The sequence below is a fragment of the Lepidochelys kempii genome, chromosome 1 (genome assembly GCF_965140285.1).
Source record: "Lepidochelys kempii isolate rLepKem1 chromosome 1, rLepKem1.hap1, whole genome shotgun sequence".
NCBI lineage: Eukaryota > Metazoa > Chordata > Testudines > Cheloniidae > Lepidochelys > Lepidochelys kempii.
Genome location: NC_136380.1, coordinates 291,157,669 through 291,174,280, shown reverse-complemented (window position 1 = coordinate 291,174,280; position 16,612 = coordinate 291,157,669). Strand labels below are relative to the sequence as shown.

General features: G+C 40.2%; 1 protein-coding gene across 10 annotated transcripts in view; it reads left to right on the top strand.

The window, feature by feature from the left end:
* SRGAP1 (SLIT-ROBO Rho GTPase activating protein 1) overlaps nucleotides 1-16,612 on the top strand; it is a 233,448-nt gene that overhangs the window by 190,793 nt on the left and 26,043 nt on the right. For all 10 annotated transcript variants that reach the window (XM_073327901.2, XM_073327900.2, XM_073327898.2 and 7 more), the window contains 4 exons: nucleotides 755-815; nucleotides 986-1,063; nucleotides 2,696-2,830; nucleotides 15,843-15,948. In XM_073327901.2, coding sequence (XP_073184002.2) covers nucleotides 755-815; nucleotides 986-1,063; nucleotides 2,696-2,830; nucleotides 15,843-15,948 — 380 coding nt within the window. The remainder of the gene's footprint in view (nucleotides 1-754; nucleotides 816-985; nucleotides 1,064-2,695; nucleotides 2,831-15,842; nucleotides 15,949-16,612) is intronic.

The following is a 16,612-nucleotide window of genomic DNA, read 5'->3' as shown; positions in this document are numbered from 1 at the left end:
CATGCTTCTAAAGCTGCATTAATGTGTATCTGTATTCTGGCTGAGACCCAACCCTGTACACAAGCTCCTTAAACAACTTAGTCCTGCTAAGGGTAGGAATACACTGTACAGGTAGCTGTCAGTGGTAGTAATTCCCAGGTCAGGAAGTAGACAGTATACCATCCCGTGCTATCCAGTTGGTGGCTCTTACTGCAGACAGCCTGTGGAGCAATGTTTCTGACACCTCAGAGGAGCCAGAATAGGGGCCACTAACTTCCTTTCCCTGACCTTTCAGGCCTGGCCATATGAGCAAGCATCTGCAAGAATTTGGCCCCAGAGTATATAAAATTCACTCCAGCTACTCATGGAAAAATAAGCTAAATTAATGCACAAGCTTCATTTTTATACCATGATAATTAATGTTAATTGTATATTTAAAAGGAAATTCATTGTTTAACTCATTTTGCTTCAGGAGTCTAAAATAACTGCATGAAATGAGGTTTCATGTGTTTTAAGATAACCACATGCAAAGAGATAAATTGAGGATAACATTTCAGCCATCACTTAGAATTTATTTGATTTGATGATTTGCATAAGAACCTTAATATTACTTTGTTAGCCTCCTGGCAAAAGTGGGGAGACAGTTTTTGTTTGGAAGGGGTTGTTTTAATAAATACTATGAGTCAATCTTGAATTATCAATAAAACCCATTTTCACATGTGATCTAACTTCTGTCTCTTTCAGTTTGTGATTATATTCTTTTTGCTTTTGCCAGGATTCAGGACAAGTCATTCCCCTCATAGTGGAAAGCTGTATCAGATTTATCAATTTATATGGTAAGCTCTGAAACATGTTATGTCACTTCATTAGCACCCTGGCTATTTTGCATAAAGTATATTTTGCATTATAATTTTACACCCTCATGTTTGTCATTTACTTGTTAAAAAATAGATTAATTCTTTAGCACATGATCTCATTGCTCATCTTTTCTTCCCCTGCTCTTCAGGTCTTCAGCATCAGGGAATTTTCAGAGTGTCTGGTTCCCAGGTGGAAGTCAATGATATTAAAAATTCATTTGAGAGAGGTAATTGAATTTTCATCCCTATGGGCAACCTGAGATCCAGCTCTTGAAAAAAAAATCTGTTAAAATTTAATAATTTTCTTGGATATTTAAGCAATTTTATGTACTGTATTCACTGTACTTCAAGCTTTACCTAACTGTATATTTACTTGCCCAGTATAGTAATGACTCTTTCAGCATTTTCACTTTATTCTGCCGCTAGGCACATAAGATTATATTTTACTATACGAGTACACAAGATTTGTGACCCTTGCACTGTCTGTAAAATGTTTTATTTTACCAGTGGTGAACTGCAAAGGATGACTTGTTTGTCTTTCCTGTTTTTATTATCTTTAAGATTCCCAAAAGAACCAAAAATATTAAATGGATGATCAGACAATATTTAACACTATTTGAGACCACTGTTACTGGGTCTTGCAGAATATGAGTGCTGGACTTTCTGGTCCTTCTGCCAAAGTGACATCACAGTCAATACAAGCATAGGTTGAAAGAGTCGTTCCATTTTAAACCTCTATTTTCATTCCTAAGGCAATTTTATCCCAGAGGATAATTTTCTGAGAAAGATGTGAGACAATGAACAGAGGTTTTAAATGTGTTTGTCTTTCAACCTACATTAAATCTATGACTGTTGTGATGTCACTTATTGTGGCAGAGGAACCAGGATCTGAAGGAGCTAGCAATTCTCAGATTGTGTTAAACCATAGTGTTAATTACATTTTTCTTAAAAAAAAAAAAAAAAAAAAAACACAGCTAAGTCATCTCTGAGATTTTTACAAACCGTTTTTTAATTTCTAGCATAACCTTTGCAGATCACCTTTTAATAAGAGGAACCCTTGGAGAACAATCTGTCTTGTGACTAACAGCAAGAAGAAAGAGTAGATGATATTTTCACTCTCCAATATGAACTGCATACCTTGTAAAATCAGATATGATACTTGAGCAGATATGTGCAGTAACTGTTTTTATATGATAAATGTTGCAGCACCCTTATATCTGAGGACATTAATGGATTGTTACTGTCTATCTTTAAAGTCTGCCTTATTAAAATGGAAATTGTTTAGCTACAGAAATGTTCTCGAAGTCATATAATATCATTAAAGCTAAAAATGTTTTAGCATCCAGTTTAGTCTTTTAAATGATGCAGTATTTTGTTGTGACTTTTAGTGGTTTTGATTCTGTACATTGTACTCATACAACTGCATTATGCACATCTTGCTGAGTTTCGGTGAATGCCTTTTCAATCCAAAGAGAGATGTGCAGCTCAAATAAATCTCTGTTTTATATGTTCTATATAAGCTGCCTAGGAATAGTCCTAAAAGTCCTATTTCACTAAGAATGATCGCATTCTTTATTTCACTAATTGCAAATCATAATCTGTCCCAAAATATTCATTCTGAACTTCATGATCTATGGGATCACTGGGTTACATAATTTAAAGAAAGATTTATTTCAGGCTGGGTTTGGTTTTTTTTTTTTTTTCCAGTTTAATCATGGGGCGGGATTTCTAAACCAATGTTTATTATTTTACTACTGTGCAACATCCCACACAGTCAAATCAAATCTTCATTTGTTTATATGAAATACTGTTAAGCAAGAATGCCTGTGTATGTTTCATTTACTCTATTTATTTTTAAGGTGAAAATCCTTTGGCAGATGACCAAAGTAACCATGACATTAACTCAGTTGCTGGAGTACTGAAGCTCTATTTCCGAGGGCTGGAAAATCCTGTCTTTCCTAAGGAAAGATTTAATGATCTTATTTCCTGTGTCAGTAAGTAAAAATTCATATTTCATTCTCTGTAGAATTACATGTTCATAAATACAGTAGCTACCTAGAAAAAAAATGATTTCACTGATTTTTCTGAAACAATTTGTTTGCCATCTACAACAATCTGTGTCGATTATTAGTCATACTTGCAGCTGTGATTGCTCCCTTTTCCCAGAAGGATCAATGTACAGTGTAAGTCTTTGTTTTCAGTACAGCAGGAAGACAATCTTTCTTAGTATATGAAATATTTAAATTTACATACACTGCCATTTTCTTCTAATCTTTAGGGCAGAACAAGGGAATGATGACATCAGTGTGCCAAGAGAGTGCATTACTTCTAGCAATGGTTTCACTCTCTGCAGAAGTCTCATGCAAATGGTGGTGAATAACTATTTAATGACCCAACAGTGTCTGATTCTGAGCACCACCTGTGAGATGCTTAGTGCTCTCAATTTCCATTTGCTTTTTGGGGAGTTGGGATACCTCAGCCCTTTGCAGGATTAGGAGCATAATAGTTCTCATTCCAGGTGATGTTCTTGCCACTGTACACTAGGTAAAGAGAGGAAAGCAGTATAAAAGGGCTCAAAAAGCCTCCGAACCTGCTGATGAAAAATTCCCTCAGCACAGGGAACTGAGACAGATAGCTGCAGCTGTCGTCAGAGGACTTCTTCACAACCCCCAGCATGAAGAGAATGCCATCACAGGGCTGGAGTGGGAGGAAGTGGGACCGCAGCACCTAATGCTGCAAAACATCTGGGCAGTACTGTTGCCCACAGGCAGGCAGGGGCAGGTTACTGTAATTTATGCAACCTTTGATTGCTGTCCGAGTTACACTGGGATACCTTATGGCCCTGGGACAGCCCAGGATCAACAGGGCACAAAACATGGCTTTGTTAGTTCCATAGTTAAGTTCCAGCTCTTGTGGAAAGCTTTCCTCCCCTGAGCCTCACTCTGTTGGCTGGCTGTCCCAGCTGAACGTAAGTGTTATGAAGGGGGAGAAGCAATCTCCTAGGTAGCTACGTTCAATCCCATTGGAGGTTTTAATTAGGACAGGCACTTTGAACTCTACTATCTGCTCAGTGGGGAGCCAGCCCAACATGCAGAGCTCCAGGGTGGTGTGTTTAGGTGCCCTGTGTTGCTCAGCAAATGGGCAGTTGTGCTTTGTACTATGTGGAGCTCAGTGTGTGGTTTCATTTCTAGATAGGATAAATGGCAGTAATCTAGCATGGAGGTTATTAATGAGCGGATCACTGTGATCTCTCGGTCACTCAGGAGAGGGTGCAGAATTTTGGTCATGCTGAGATGGAGGTGGGCACATTTTTTCCACCATGACTATTTGAGTCTCCAGCAGCACTGTGGGCCCCAAAACTTCAGACTAATTTAACAATCTGAGGACAGATTCCCCCAACAGAAGAAGATGTGAGAGAAGACAAGTTCTATAAAGCATTTCAACCTTTCTACCAGCGTTACTTCAGTCTTGTCTGGGTTCACCTTTAACCAGCTGCTCCTCATCCAAGAGCAAATGTCATGGAGTCAAAAATTTTAAGGTCAGAAGAGGGACCATTCTGATCATCTAGTCTGATTTCCTTCATGGGGCATAAAAGTTAACCCAGTAATTCCTGTATTGAGTCCAATAGCTTCTGGTTGAACTAAATAATAGATATGAGAAAAACATCTAATGTTGATTTAAAGACATCAAATAATGGAGAATTTACTACATCACTTAATAAACTGCTCAAATGGTTAATTGCCCTCATTGTTAAAAATTTGCACTTTATTTTCAATCTAATTTTTCTCATTTCAACTTCTATCCTTTGGATCTTGTTATGCCTTCATTATTTTGATTAAGCATTAAGACAGCTGGGAGATAGTGGTGTTTACATGTAGACCTGGGTAAGTCCACCTACTGCTGGCACTTCAACTTATATCATCTCACCAGATCTCCCAATGGCTTTAAATAGATTTGAATACTATGGAGGAAGAAGATTGAGCCTTATAGCTCAAATGAGGGCTTTGGAGATGGAAGAACAGTTGTCCCAAACAACCTGTTAGGTTCTTTCCAAGAAGAGGGGCCTGAAATGTTTAAAGTTCCTTTCCCGCCTTCAGTTTCTCAGATGCAGGACAGGTATATTTGGTGATTGATGGTAGAGTTCTGGCAGAATGAGTATAGATATGCATCCCTTGTCAATAGAAAGGTCAGCTCCAAAGCAACACCATTTTGTGGCCTACAGCTTCACTGAGGGGGAACCAGGTTCATGTGGCACTGGAGACTGGCCTATCTTATCAGTCAGCTTATTTGAGAAAAGTGAGTCTGGGCATTGGGTGATAGTTTGTGGGGCTTCTAGCATCAACCAATGATTTCTTTAGTCTGACTACTATATGTCTTATGGTAGGCAGTAAATTATCTTACTGAAAGGAAGTGTTGACAATCTCTGTTATAGTAGGGCTCCCAGAAGTTCCCTGTTGTCTCTTTGTATCCAGGAAGAGCAGATATCAGAGTCACAGATGGTAACCCTGAATGATGTCACTCCTTTCCTTGGAAAGGGCGTCTTGTGTTTCTGTTCCTGCTCTTGGCTAGTTCCTCTTGTGGTTTATGAGGCCATCTTGGATGTAGGTGACCTTCTTTGTGACAATTACTCACAAAAAGAGGTATTGTGTATTAGGGTTGAGTAGAGCCAGTCTGTATTTCCAAAATGATTTGTAGCCCAAAAAAGTTCTGCTGGGATTCACTTTTCTGCCTCAGTGGCAAAGAAGAGAGAGGCTCTGTTTGCCTTTGTTATGGCAGTGCCATAGGTTTGTAGAAATTCTGTGTGTGCCACTGACTACTTTCAGTTATTTCTTTCACAAGTCAGCTGACTGTCTGCATAGGTGGGGGGATTGAGAGAGGGTGCTTTGATACTAGAATGTCTTTAGCCGTGTTCTAGAAGTGGCTGTAGGACCTAGCTAATTCATCTACTCCTTGGCTGCTTGGTTGGGTAGAGTTTTCTATAAGTAAGTTTTGGCAGGATCCAAGAGTTTTTCTGGGTAGATCATGGTGGTTTCATCTTGTTTTGGAATAAGGAAAGTTCTTATTCCTGTCTGGAGCAGCAAGTGGTCTGATCAAGTTAAGGGGATGGTTCTTGCATTTATATTCACAGCCAGCCCTAGGATCCAGTCCAGGGATAGTCAGCTGTGAACCTACATCTGTAGCTTACCTGTGAAAAACCTAAGGTGGAGAGTTTGGATATCTTTCTTAAAATATTTATAAAACACTTATGTGTGTGTTTGTTTTTAAACACAGTTACTGAGTATCAGTGAAACATTTGGTTTGTATGAAATTCATGGTCTGTTGACTACTTCATCCTTAAAATATTACCTGCATTAAAATGTTTGCCCATCACAATATTTATATATTTGCTTATTTTTGACTTGTTTCTGTTTTCTGCTATGATAAGGTAGAAATGAGTATAGTAGTTCATATGAAATATTATTTGATTTCCAAGCAAAATCCTATTTATTCACACACTATTAAAGCCTAGCTTTTTAATCCAAGGCAATGTCAATTCATGTCCCGAACCAACCCATATTGGTGTTTGTATGCTCAAAAATAGGTGCGAGAACAAAGGAAACCAAAGCAGACTCTAAGCCTTAAACTAAGATTGAAGTAAGCTAAAAAGAGTTTAAGGAATTAAAAGCATTACTTGCATTTTTAGAGAGTCATCATAGAAGAAACATAGTGTAAAGCTCAGTGCAGATGTTTCAGCCCTCCAGAGAACTATTGCACTGAACAAGGCTGTGGATGACTTAAATGTTTGTACTGAACTTTGTACTTTTGTTTCTTCTCTGATGTCTTGAGAGCACCTCAGCAGCAGTATTTTTAATTCCTTTTGTTGATGTGAGTTTTCAGACCCTCTTCAGGGTTTTAATTTTGTCTCTACACTTGTATACTTAGGTTGTGTGCTGCTTTCCAAAGTATAATCTTTTATACAAGAAGACACTCACTGATTTTAGAACTTACTATACCCCACCTGAATTTTGATGGAACCCAGACATCATATATTTACAAAATCCTAGTCCAGTCCCAAATGCAGTTTTTACTGTTGTTTTTTAACCTTAGACATCATATAATCTGCAATGGGACAGACAGTTCGGGCAAAACCCTGCTCCCAGTTTGGATTGTAAATCCTTCAAGGCAGGTATAATCTCTTTTCTGTGTCTGTACCGCCCCAGCACATTGGGGCCTCCATCCAGGTTGAGGCCTTCAGGCACTATAATAATAATATAAATATGCATCATTATTACTAGAGGCAATGGGAGTTTTGCTAATTATTTTTAACAGGAGCAGGCACAGGCCCTTTTCCCGTAAGAGAATAGAAATTGTTAGGACTTGTTGAGATCACTATATAGCATGTAGGTTCTGGAAAGCTTTTATTTCTTAATGAAGCTTGCAAATGCTCCAGTTCTTATTAAATAGAGTTTGTGATAGTACAGTATGAAAATGAATATATCCATTTTCACTTGGTCTCCTTCCAAACAGTTCTTGAAGATGAATGCAGATGTATTTTACAGTTCTGTTTACAAAGATTCCTGTGATTCACAACAAAATAGGATATAGAAATGATACATAAAGTTGGCATTCATTTAAAAATATAAAATGGCAAAATGTCACAGATAATATCTGAAAATATAATGTTGCTAGTGAAAGAACCTTGAAAGTGGACTGTTCAGCTGTGGATGTCAAACATATTTGAGGCTACTACCATAAACTGAAGCTTTTCACAATGTAGACACTGAGGGTTTTGTTTTGTTTTGTTTTGTTTTTGCATTAATGCATACATTTTCAAATGAAATAACATATTGTGATTTAATGCTTTTTCTTTGCAAGTGCTTTGGAAATGGTGCTACAAAAGATTCAGTGCTTTCTGTGCAATTTTCCCCAGATAAATGTATAATAATTATATAGCTAATTTGTTTTGATTTTTGAACAGCTTTGGTTAAATTGGGGGCAAGTTCTGATTGTTCCAGAGCTAGTCTGCAGCAAGTAATAGGGCATAAGGAACTTGTATCATTATGGGCTTCTCTATATCGGAAAGCCATAATTCAACTGCTTCTGCTGCCTGAGCAGAAGGGTGGACACTACTGCTGGTATTCTGAGGGTATTGAATTCAGCCTGTTTCAGTAGATGCTAGTCATACTGAAGGCAATATGAGTGACTCCTTCATACACCGGGGCCAGATTTGGCCACGGAAGCACTGGTGATGAAGTAGAGGGATGGCCAACTGTATCTTGCACTCTCGCCAGTTGCTTTTCCTGATGAATGTAAATTACACTTATTTTGCACACTCACCAACTGCCACATCAGCATAAGTTAAATCACTTTTGTCACTTAGAACCTACAGTAAAACTTGCCTTTAGTGACCACCTCTCAGGAGAGAGAACCTGTCACGAGCTACTACTTGCAGAGGCCACAGAACACCACCACTCTCTGGTGTGCAAACCTTTGAAAAGAGACCACCACTTAAGAGACCACTTTTGCTAACTCCCGTGAGTGGTTGCTCTTGGCAGGTTTTACTGAATTTACACTTATTTTATGACCAGCATACTCCTTATATGAAACTTACACCTCTGTTTTGTCACCATGGAATTTGGCCTAGAAAGGGTAAATATTTGTCGTACATTACTGGGGAGGTTGTGGGAGAGATGGAAATAGAGCCTGACCCCAGTTATTGAGTTATTACCACGTTCTAACCACTAAGTAGTGCTCCATTGCACAATGCTTCTGTGCTCAAATGCAAACATTTGTGGTTTATATACCTGAGCATTTATTGCCTGTTAAATGCTGCACTACTTTGGGATTATTGCTTAAACATCAATTTGCCTGATGTTGTCTTATGTTCTTTAGACAGGATATATTCTTGTCTTCATGTATAATTTAATATTGTGTTATTTGGTTTGGCTTTTTTGTTGTTTTTTCCCCTTCTCTGGTCTACTTTATTCCTTAGATGCAGGTTATTCGTGCATTTCGCTTTAAGCACTGTTTGCAAAAACCTCAAGATAGTTCAACAGGTGATTAAATGTGCTGCCGCGTCTTAAGGAAAAGCAAACGCGCACCCTGGTTCTCAGTATCTCCAAAATGGACAGAGATGACACTGCATTATGAACAGGTTCTAGTGATTTTTGAAATCTGGTGATTTTGAAAATAGAGTTTTGTTTAAAAATTTAAAGCTCTATTACACAGTAAGTGAACTAAGTCAATTGATTAGAAATACACACAAAAACCCAGTGACAGGGTTCAGTACAGCACAGTCTGCCTCACCTCCACTGCATACCTGCCTATAGTATGCAGTCAGCAGTGGCTCCAACCTCTCTGCACTTCTTCCATTAGGTGTTACGGCCTCTGGAAACGACAGTCTCAAAAAGACTATGGTCCCTGAGTTGGTCCTCCCACAGTGCTGCCCTGTCAGAGCTGGTTCAGAGATCTCTGAGTGAGTGCTGAGGCCCTCCTATGCAGCCACTACACATATAGTTTCCCTCTTCCTGAACTCTAGGCTTCCAGGGTGCAAAAGGTCTTGCAAGGCCCTCCACACCATTGTAGATTTCACTCTTGATTTAAATTTAGTTGGCCGCTGCAAAATATGCACCTCTCCACTTGACATCAGTTCCCCTGAGGCTGTTTCAGTTGTGGCCAATATTCGTTCCCTTCTCCAAGCACCTCCCTTCCTTGCCTCCTTCCCCACACATAGAGGATAGATTAATTCCTAATGAGGTTATCCTCGCCAAAGCCAGGCTAATTGCCTGGACTTAAAGGTGGGAGTATTGTCTTGTGATCTTTGACTCCTGGGTCATTCCTCTAATTGTAAGTTCTATTCCCATTTCTGCAACTAACTCTGCATTATTTGGGCAAGTCACATAGGTTGCATACCACAGTTAGTATGTTATATTATAATTTAAATCAGCTTCTGTACCAGATGATTGGAGGATCACTAATATGCTAATTTTTTTTAAAGTCTCCAAAGGCGATCCTGGCAATTACAAGCCAGAAAGCCTAACTTCAATACCAGTCAAATTGATTGAAACTGCAGTAAAGAATGGAATTATCAGACACACAGATGAACAGGATTTGTTGGGGAAGCGTCAACACGGCTTTTGTAAAGGGAAGTCATGTCTCACCAATCTATTAAAGGTGGTAGGTGGATGTAGTGTACATGGACTTTCAAAACAACTTTGACAAGGTCCCTCAGCAAAGGCTCTTAAGCGAAGTAGGCAGTCATGGGATAAAAGGGAAGGTCCTCTCATGGCTCAATAACTGGTTAAAAGACAGGAAACAAAGGGTAATAATAAGTGGTCAGTTATCGGAATGGAGAAAGGTAAATAGCGGTGTCCCCCAGGGATTTGTACTGGGACCGGTACTGTTCAACATATTAATAATTGATCTAGAAAAAGGGATGAACAGTGAGGTGGCAAAGATTGCAGATGATACAAAATTACTCAAGAGAGTTAAGTCCAAAGCTGACTGCGAAGAGTTACAAAGGGATCTCACAAAACTGGGTGTCTGGGTAACAAAACAGCAGATGAAATTCAGTGTTGAAAAATGCAAAGTAATGCATATTGGGAAACATAATCCCTACTATACATACAAAATTATGGGGATCTAAATTAACTGTTACCACCCAAGAAAGCTATCTTGGAGTCATTGTGAATAGTTCTCTGAAAACATCCGCTCAGTGTGTAGCATTAGTCAAAAAAGCTAACAATGTTAGGAACCATTGTGAAAGAGATTAAGAAGACAGTAAATATCATAATGCCCTATATAAATCCATGTTATGCCCACACCTTGAATACTGCGTGAAGTTCTGGTCACTCCATCTCAGAAAAGATATATTAGAATTGGAAAAGGTACAGCGAAGGGCAACAAAAATGATTTGGGGTATAAACAGCTTCCCTGTGAGGAGAGATTAAAAAGACTTGACTGTTGAAGTTAGAAAAGAGATGACTAAGGAGGGGCTATGAGAGAGGTCTATAAAATCATGAATGGTGTGAAGAAAGTAAATAAGGAAGTGTTGTTTACCCCGTCACATAACACAAGAACTAGGGGTCACTCAATGAAATGAACAGGCAGCAGGTTTAAAACAAACAAAAGGAAGTACTTCACACAACTCACAGTCAATCTGTGGAACTCATAGCCAGGGGATGTTGTGAAGGCCAAAACCATAACTGGGTTCTGTTAGGCAAAAGATTCTTTTCCCCAAGAATCAGACAGGCACAGACAATACTGAAGGGGGTTTATTCACAGTACCGGGAAGACTGACAAGCAGCTTCAAAAATACGGTGCCAGTGGCCAGTTATATACATTCTTTTATCAATTCATTTGCATTTATCTGTACATACAGAGACAGACATTGTTACAAATCAAGAGAGAACCCTAAACAAAGATAAAAATAGGAACAGTACATACATATAGAGGTCATCCTTTTGCATCAAGCATCTAGAAAAGAAGTACTTGTGGCACCTTAGAGACTAACCAATTTATTTGAGCATAAGCTTTCGTGAGCTACAGCTCACTTCATCGGATGCATACTGTGGAAAATACAGAAGATGTTTGTTTTTATACACACAAATCATGAAAAAATGGGTGTTTATCACTACAAAAGGTTTTCTCTCCCCCAACCCCACTCTCCTGCTGGTAATAGCTTATGCAAAGTGATCACTATCCTTACAATGTGTATGATAATCAAGGTGGGCCATTTCCAGCACAAATCCAGATTTTCTCTCCCCTCCACACACACACACACCCCAAAACAAACCCACTCTCCTATTGGTAATAGCTTATCTAAAGTGATCACTCTCCTTACAATGTGTATGATAATCAAGGTGGGCCATTTCCAGCACAAATCCAGGTTTTCTCCCTACCCCCCCGCCCCACACAACACACACAAACCCACTCTCCTATTGGTAATACCTTATCTAAAGTGATTACTCTCCTTACAATGTATATGATAATCAAGGTGCTGGAAATGGCCCACCTTGATTATCATACACATTGTAAGGATAGTGATCACTTTGCATAAGCTATTACCAGCAGGAGAGTGGGGTGGGGGGAGAGAAAACCTTTTGTAGTGATAAACACCCATTTTTTCATGATTTGTGTATAAAAACAAACATCTTCTGTATTTTCCACAGTATGTATGCGATGAAGTGAGCTGTAGCTCATGAAAGCTTATGCTCAAATAAATTGGTTAGTCTCTAAGGTGCCACGAGTACTCCTTTTCTTTTTGCGAATACAGACTAACACGGCTGTTACTCTGAAACCTATCAAGCATCTATGGCTGCCTTACGGGGGCAGGAGGCAGGGTCGGGGGGAGGTAGGGATGAGTGCTTACAGATATCTGGTGGGCTGTGAAGAGAAGGTTTATTCTGTTCTAAAATCTGAGTTACTGGGCAGGCATTGACCATATAGGCTTATTAATTGTTTACAGTTGTCAGTGTCTTTGCTTCTCAGCAGTTTCTGTCTTTTTTGCTGGCTGAATTTTAACTCCTTCCTGACAGTTCCAAAAAAGAATTAGATACATTCATGGCTGCATGGGATGGGTGCATCAATTGCTATTAGCCAAAATGGTTGAGGATGCAACACCATGCTTTGGGTGTCCGTAAGCCTCTGGCTGCCAGATGATGGGACTGGATGACTGGGGATGGATCACTTGATGATTACCTGTTCTGTGTATTCCCTTTGAAGAATTTGGCATTGGCCACTGTCGGAAGACAGGATATTGGGCTAAATGGACCATTGTTCTGACCCAGTATGACCATTCTTATGTTCTAAAATAAATGCTTAGGTTATCTTATCTGAAAAATAGGAAAAATACCAATTCACTTCAGAGGAGTGTTGAAATAGGACTAAATTATGGTTCTTGAGAGTCAAAGTAATGAAGATGAAGAAGAGGCCTTCAGCATGCAAGTAGAAGATTCGCTGTACTTGTGTGCAATGGGCTTTACCTCCTTGGCACTGTTATAGCCAGTAATCCTTCCTCACAGTAACTGATCTGCTAGCCTTTGCTATGGCCACACAACAACCCCACCCTTGCAGACGCACCTCCTCTGGAAAAGTAACCTTTAGAGGCAAAGCAACACTGTCTTTCCCCTTGATGGGGTAAGCAACACAGTTATGCAAGGGGGTTCTTGCATCCACTCCTTTTCCCCCATAGAAGCAGCCAGAATTTAGTCCTTGATGTTTGAGATCCTTAGGTAAAAGATTACAATTCTCATCTATCTTTCATTGTAAACTAAAGCAAAACTTGTGAGGGGAATATCAGTGTTTTGGAAATAAACAATGGAGAGCAGCCAAATTCACAGTTGTGCAGTGTTCAGATTTTCAGCAGAGAATTTTTTCGCCACGGAAATGAATGAGAGGTAAGAAAATTGGGACAATTTTACTAGGAATGAGTTAAAATATACGCAGCTAATTACAGCAATGTGTGGTTTGTAATGACTTCTAGTGACTGTTTTACACTGTGTCCTGACAGGTAGCATGTGCTGGAATGTGATAGGACCCATACTATGAAACCTGATGTTCCCTTTTTGCTTACACGGTCTATGCCCTTGGCAGGTAGTTATGAGTAAGGCTATGTTTTAGTCACAGATATTTTTAGTAAAAGTCATGGACAGGTCACAGGCAGTAAACTATATACCACTGACTAAATCTTGCGTGGTCTGGGGAGAGGCAGCCCTGGGGAAGCCATGGGTGCTCGCGGGGGGGGGGGGGTGGAAATTGCTGAGAGGAGCCATGGGTGCTGGGAGGGTGGGTTTTGCAGAGCTGGCAGGCTCCCTGCCTGGCTCCATGCAGCTCCCCGGAATCGGCAACATACATGCCCTTTCCTGGGCGGAGGGACAGCTGGGGGGCTCCATGTCCCAAGCGCTGGCTCTGCAGCTCCCCTTGGTTGGGAATTGCAACCAATGGGAGCTGTGGGGACAGTGCCTGGGGGCGGAGGCAAAGTGCAGAGCCACCTAGCTGCACCTCAGCCTAGGAGCTGAGGGAGGGACATCGTGCCACTTCTGAGGAGCCTCCTGAGGTAAGCACCGCCAGAGCCCTCACCCCCTCCCGCACCCCAAACCCCTGTCCCTGCCCTGAGCTCCCTCTCACACCCAAACTCCTTCTACTGCTGGGGTGTGGGGCAAGGCGGCCCGAGACTGCCCTAGTAGTGCCTGGTGCAGCTGGCCCAGGAGCTGCCCGAGCTGCTCGGGCGGCCTCGGACCAGCCGCACTGGCTGCTGCAGAAGTCATGGTGGTCCTGGAAATTCACGGAATCCGTGACCTTCGTGACAAACCCGTAGCCTTAGTTATGAGCTGCTTGTTCAGCAAATAAAGGTACAATTCCTGAAAACCAACACACCTACGCCCAGAACTGGAATGCTGGGCTACATGCTGCTCTCTTCCATGAGGAGAGGAATACCGCTCACCCCAGGCTGTAGCGCTTCGCTGGTGCTGCTATTGCAGGAGCTTCTGCAGCCCCAACCCATCCCTGCTACAGGAAGTGAGAAGAGAGGATGGAAGAATCTGCTTGTGCACAAGAGATTTCCAGGGACCTAGATTGCATGCAATCAAATCCCTGTTCACCCCAACCCGAATCCCCCTCACACATCCCCGTTCTGCTGGGGAATCTTCCATGGCTGCAGATGTAGGAGCAGTATTTGCCCTGTCGTTTACCAGGCAGAAATATTTATCTTCAAGGAAGTGCTATTGAGGTGCATCACTTTTGTTTGAGAAACCCAAATTCTGCTGCTGTGATGCTCTGCTTGTCATCAGTTTATGATATGAAAATATCAACTGTTAGAAACTGGATTTTTTTCCCTAAGGGGAGAAATATTTAAACACTAATCAACACACATTTTATATCTGAATATGAGTCCTAATTTGTATAAAATAAGCACATGAAAAGACCAAAAATAAACATTGAGAACGCCATCTATAATTAACACTGACCTTTTAGGTAAGTGATTATTTTAAATGTCTTCTGTGAAAAATCTTGTATTCTGTAACAAATGGTTTTTAGCTGTTGGCTTCACCCCCAATTCCTCATTTCACAGGTTCTCAATGTTACCAGTTGTCCATTGCACTGCTATTAGGTGCTATTATTCTAATATTCTACTAGGACTGTGTTTAAATTATGTGAATTGTACTATTATTTCTTGGTTGACTTAGGGGGCATTATTGAAATGTTAAATTGTTCTTAGCAATGTCATTTACACCAAAAATATCTTTGAGAGAAGAGTTCAAGGATTTCTTATTCAGAATAGAGGTTTGCTACTTTGAAAGATGTTTTGCTTTCCAGATGAAGCCCCATGTTCATTCTGAACAATGTAGAAAATCATAGATGCTGATTTCTGTTGTAAGGCAATAGAAACCAATGCTCTTGTGCTGCCTCAGTCCTGCTTTACACAGCTGTTGGTTTGCCTATTTCAGGAACGTTTTGATGGACCTAAATGAAATTATCTAGGGAAAACACATCTGATCATTGTACTTTGTATTTTTGGATTAACACAAGAAGGCATTGATCTAGAATTGACTCTAATAGATTTACAGCTGGAGAGATGGTGTTGACAGAGAAAACTAAGTCGGGAAGGCTTTACGATCAGTGATCAGAAGGATATTTTCAATATGCAAATTCAAATACAGAGAATAAGCCGGTGTTTGGAACTGATGACAGAGATTCCTAGCCTCCTAATATTACTTTTTTACCCTTCGGGGGGAAATCCTCTTATGGCAGTTTTGCAAGCTATCTTACTTAGAAATCTGCAGTAAGTTAGTTTTCAGCAGACTTGCTGGACATATTTAAAGCATCATCTGGTAATTATGTATTAATAAAGCTGGTCAAAAGGGGGGAGGGGAACTCGATTTTTTCCAAAATGTTTGCTATTTTTTTTCCCAAAAATTTGAAGAATGTTGACCAGCAACCTATATTAGCATAAGAATGACACCGTTAAGCTGAATGTACAGGTTTTCTCTTAAAAAGGAGCTGAAGATATTATCTTCTGCCTTACAGGAATAGATAATCTCTATGAGAGGGCTCTTCACATCCGCAAACTCCTCCTGACTTTACCCAGGTCTGTCCTTATAGTGATGAGATACCTATTTGCCTTCCTTAACCAGTAAGTACCTTTCGGTTCCTGCCAGAATGCTGCATCTTCATCCCATTTCCACTGCTGGTGTCAAAATTTCCTTTGTCATCTTCATAATCTTCATGAAATTTACATTTAGGCTTCAGGTAACACATAAGAGGGTATTTTAATTGGCAATGAAAACAGAAGGAAAAGGTCCATTTTCGTACAAACTGAAGTTACTTTTCTTTTTAACTGACTACAAGGTCATGGTAAGACTGATAAAAGTATTGCCTTGTACGCAAGGACTGCGGCTAGAGCTGGAGCTGTAGAACAAAACAACAAACAAAAAATATCCACATTAAAAATAACTTGCATAATTTAGAAGTGAACTTTTTCCCCTACACTCCTATCTTAAGCTGATTTTAACTTTCTGATTGTAAAAAATGTAACATACTCAAACAGCCAAAACACCTACAAGCTGGTGGTTTGATGCTGTGGTGGAACAAGATCCAAATTTCCTCATGTGTGTCTTTTGGGAAATTCACTGGTGCTCTTGCCCAAAATAATGATGGTGCTACAGGGGCTCAGGAACCCCACTTCTTTCCCTTCATACTGAAAAACGGAGACAGTTGTTGGGGTGGTAGGGGTATCAGAAACTGGCCCATTCTGAAGGAAAAAACTGGGCCAGAGGAAAGGGTAGTGTGGGAGAAAA